Source organism: Triticum aestivum, chromosome 3A (assembly GCF_018294505.1).
Source record: "Triticum aestivum cultivar Chinese Spring chromosome 3A, IWGSC CS RefSeq v2.1, whole genome shotgun sequence".
Lineage (NCBI taxonomy): Eukaryota > Viridiplantae > Streptophyta > Magnoliopsida > Poales > Poaceae > Triticum > Triticum aestivum.
Genome location: NC_057800.1, coordinates 572,526,556 through 572,531,341, shown reverse-complemented (window position 1 = coordinate 572,531,341; position 4,786 = coordinate 572,526,556). Strand labels below are relative to the sequence as shown.

The following is a 4,786-nucleotide window of genomic DNA, read 5'->3' as shown; positions in this document are numbered from 1 at the left end:
CAACCATTGCTATATATATATATATATATATATATATATATATATATATATATATATATATATATCCTTGGAATTGCATGTGGAAGTGAGGAAGAAGATTGACATCTTGCAGCGTGCCTATCTTTGGGCGGGTTTTGATAAGGTGACCGTTGGAAAATGCAAGGTCAACCAGAAACTCGTTTGTAATTCCAAGAGCTGTTGTAGTTTGGGCATCCTCAACCTTGAGAAGTTTGCTACTAGCCATCGACTGCGATGGCTTTGGTATGCGTGGGCTGACCCGCCCAAGACTTGGGCTAGGACGGGAACACCGTGCAATGATGATAAAGACCTTTTTGCCGCAGCCACAACTGTTAGTGTTGGAGATGGATGTAAGGCGAAGTTCTGGGAATCATGTTGGCTCGACGACATGAGACCCAAAGATACTTGACCTCTCAAAAAAGAAATTTACCTCGGTCCAAAAAGTTCTCCTCAACAATTATTGGGTTAGTCAGATTGATTCCCACCATGGACTTACCATGGAGTATATTTAGGAGCTTGCCTTGCTTTGGGAGAAGCTATCCTCTCTTACTCTTGACAATGATGTGCATGATACTATCCTATGAAAGTTCACGTCTCATGGAGAATACTTGGCGTCAACTGCCTATATGGCGTAGTTTATGGGACACACGACAAGCATCATGCCTGCTGCTGTTTGGAAGGGTTGGGCCCCTCCAAAATGCATTTTTTTTGCTTGGTTGATAATTCAAAATAGAGTTTTGAGGGCCGACCAATTGCACCGTCGTGGATGGCCAAACTGCAACCTCTGCCCGCATTGCAAGCAAGTCCAAGAAACCACGGCACACCTTCTCTTTCAATGCAGGTTCTCCCAGCGTGTCTGGATCAAGGTTGCAACATGGCTTGGTATACATGGTGATGTGGTGAGGAGCTGGCGAATGAGGCTTAAGTTCTAGAATGGCGGATTAAAAATGTGATTGAGCGTGGAGATCATAGAAAGGCTATCGCCTCCTCGTTCATGCTTATGTCTTAGGAGATTTGGAAAGAGCATAATATAAGGGTTTTTCGTAACAGCACCGCTACGACGATGATGCTCGTCTCGAATATAAAAAAGAAGGCCCATCTTTGGGCTATTGCTGGTGCCACCCACTTGAGTATTGTCATGCCGCGAGAGTATATATTTGTCTCCTGCTTTGCGCTCATTTGTCTTGAATCTTCTCCCTCAATCAATGAAAATGGCAAATCTTTTGCCTTGCTTAAAAAAAATGGTGAGGGGCACATTCACTACAAACTGACCCACACATTTTCCAGCTGACCATGCAAGCATTTGCAAGTCAAAATTTCCCATAAACTCCTTATAAGACAAAATGGAGGCTTTTATGGCGCACAGTAGTTGGTGCCCACAAACACATGATAAGCCGGAGTCTATATCAAAGGTTGCTCGATGTACCAATCGATCCATCAGTAACATCGAAGTGGTGGGCATGGTGTTGCCATCATGTTGACCGCGCAGGTTGCTATCTGGAAGTCCCATTTTCCAGGCTCTAGCAAAGGACTATTCCGTATATGTACGAGCAACTACTGGCGTACATAGTTTGGAGCACTGAATTTTCAGTTCTGGTAGCGGTTGACAGACACGGCCATTATTAGGGCAGAAGAAACTGGTGGTGCTACGAATTATGGTTTCATGGAAAACAAAGACGGAGTGAAGATACTAGCCAGGTGACGCTGAAATGACATAGTAATGTGTCCCCCCTTTGAGTCTTGGCCATTTCTGCATTTGCAACTTCTCTGTCTTTGTGCTTCATAGTCATACAGCTGCTAGCCAGTGCAGTGATCCTCTTGTGCCCTTGATAAGGTGTGATTTCTCAAAAATGTTATTCAGAATCCTCAGAAAATTAGTTATGATTTTTCTAAACAAAAATGTTTAGGCACTACTTCAACAAGTAGGTGTGACTTAAGAGTTGTGAAGTGAGTATAGCATTTGGCATAATGAAATGGGCGCGCTTGCATATGCTGAAAAGCACGTTTTGCATATACAAAGAGTGCTCATGTTCCATGCTGGGGATCACGGCAAATGTGAAATACATATACAAAATCTAGATAAAAAAGAAATATATCCTGTAATATAGAACCTACTAATCTCCAGCGACTGGTTTGTAAGCTTGTACACGTACGCCAACAAGCAAGGCAACAAATTAAGGGCACGCTGCGTGCGCATGCATGCAAGCGTCGTCCGCGTTTAGTCCTTGGCAATATCTTCGTGGATTCTTGATTAGCTCGCGCAGATTTTAGTTTGGTTTGGAGTTGGACCGGTGGTTCTTGCTTTGCCTTGTCAGGTTAGGTACCCACATCTGTCGGTCCTATTTTTATCTCGCTTTGATCACTCACGGCTTTTCATTTTTTTGTCTTTGGTTATTTGGCTGAGCCTTATTCAGGGCACAATGGCCTATTTTTTTAAAAAAGGAGGATAACTTTCAGCCTCTGCATCGAGTAATGAACACAACCATACAATGGATAGTGGCGAAGCTACATCCCAGGCTTGGGCCGCCCGGGCCCGGGTTGTGGCGGCGAAAGCCTTCATTAACTGTAGAGTTTGTTGCGCTATTTCACACTGTACATCACTGTAGCATTGAAGCAGGCCCAGGGCCCATCTCTGCCCCTAACAATGGCCTATTAGTTCATGCTCCGTAATTGTGTTGTCCTTTTGGTTGGGCGATTCTCAACTGGAGATGACTAGTTTCTACTGATCGATCTACATATCTCACCTAGAATAAATTCTAAAATTCTTGCGGCTTGCTCGTGTTCTCGGGTGTTCTTCACGACAACCCAACATCGAACACGCATACCAAAAATCGGCAGAGATCACCGGCAAGGCAGAGAAGGCAGCTGGAGTTTTTCCAAATTCTGCATGGACAGTGGGTGACATGTACCATCAACTCTCATCCCGGTCGTTGGCTCTCCACAAAAGCCTTGAGCACCGGAAGATCCCGTGGAAAAGCCCCGTTCACACGCGCGGAGCCTTCCGCACGCCTCGCGTGGAAGGAAGGAGGAGAACGTTTGAAGATTCGCTCCCGGGCGCCAGTTTCCCACCACGTACGTCCACCGCCCCTCGCCCGATCCCGGCCGTCCGGCGCCCTGGTCGCCTCCATCCCACCGGCCGCACTACTCACGGATCGCCGCGGCCGTCCACGTGGCCCGATGGGCGCCCGGTTGGGGAGAAAGCCGCCTGCGCGAGACCCTGAGACGTGGTCTCCCGCCCTCCACGTCCAACTTCCATCCGCCCGCCATGGTCCAACTTTGTCACGTCGCCTTCAACCTCCAGCCTCTATGTATATATATAAGCTGTGTCGCGCGAGCCAGACGATCCTCTCTCTCTTCCCCTCCCTCGCTCTTACCACGAAGCTCAAGCCGGACCTAGCTCAAGAAGATCTAGAGCTAGCATCCAGGCTTGAGATCGATATATACGATCATATATACGATACGCACCGATCGGGAGGTCGATCATCCATGGGGAACTGCTTGAAGCTGCAGCGCGCCTCCGAGTCGTGGGTCGACGACGACGAGTGGGAGGTGGACGTGGTGGAGGGGAAGACGGCGGCCGGCGAGAACGAGAAGACGGAGCGGGTGGAGGTGAAGATCAGGGTGACCAAGAGGCAGGTCCAGGAGCTGCTGCAGCAGGCTGCCCTGGACGGCAAGGGGAAGAGGGCGACGGAAAAGGTGCTGACGGATCTGATCAACTCCGGCACGGTGTGCTACCACGACGATCACGAGACGAGGGGGCACTGGAGGCCGTCGCTGCAGAGCATCACCGAAGCCGAAGAGCCTTGACTTCGATATGTAGGACAGTTCCATGGATCTCTTGATTATCATGTGCGTATATATAGTTGCTGTATGTAGGAGTGCAGGCATAGGTTTTTGGATCGAGATTCTATTAGGAGATGTACAGACTGCAGAAATGCTGGTAGCAGAGATTATTTTTTGGGAGTTCCTCTTCTGGAAATCTCTTATATTTTTCTACCAATGTGTTTTTAGTCTGTAATTAATCCCGGGACCTTTCGAGTATTCAGGGATAGAGGAGACATATATGAAATGCTATCTTCAAACGTAAACTGAAAGCAGAACAAAATGCATCCCTGAGTTTGTCCAAAAAACTTCACACTTCTGATTGGCTGTTCTAGTGATTAAGAAAAGATTAGGCGTAAAGGTGACGCGCGTTCACAGATTCATTACCAAGCTAGGGCCGGGAAATGCAGGCGCTATATGCTCACCCACTATTTTCGTCCCTCTAAGCGCAGTCAAACTGATTGACAGCTGCGATTACATTACTAGCATCGACGACTTATATTCCGCACTGAATTGGTCCAGTCTATGGGCTATGCCTATCAGTTATTTATTATTCCAAGGACAAATATTTGTCCTTATGTTAGACGAACGCGTTTATTTTTGACGGAAAACAGTAGGTGAGTTGTCTACTGTTCAAACAAATTAAAGAATTATAGTGTTACATGCAAGTATTTACAGAAAAGCAGCAACATCTAAGAAGAAAGCTACTGAAATGTATCCACCCATACAGCAAAAGCTGAATAAGATGCTTTGTTAGCTCTATGTAAGATGAGCTTCCCGCTCCCGTGCAACGCGGCCGTCCCGCACCAGCGCGTCCCCGCCTCCCACCTCCCACCTCCCTGCCACCACTCTCCTCTCCGCCTCCGCTGGCGCCGCCGCCAGGGCAAAGCCTGAGCGGCTCGACGGCGGCGGCCTTCTTCTCGCGCGTTAGCTGCTCAAGATCGTT

The 4,786-nt window shown here is 47.7% G+C and overlaps 1 protein-coding gene across 1 annotated transcript; it reads left to right on the top strand.

Moving 5' to 3' along the window:
* The first annotated feature begins 3,375 nt into the window (after positions 1-3,375).
* Positions 3,376-4,012, top strand: LOC123058680 (uncharacterized). The gene has a single exon (XM_044481385.1). The coding sequence runs from the start codon at positions 3,505-3,507 to the stop codon at positions 3,823-3,825; it is 321 nt and encodes a 106-aa protein (XP_044337320.1). The 5' UTR covers positions 3,376-3,504; the 3' UTR covers positions 3,826-4,012.
* The last annotated feature ends 774 nt before the right edge of the window (positions 4,013-4,786 follow it).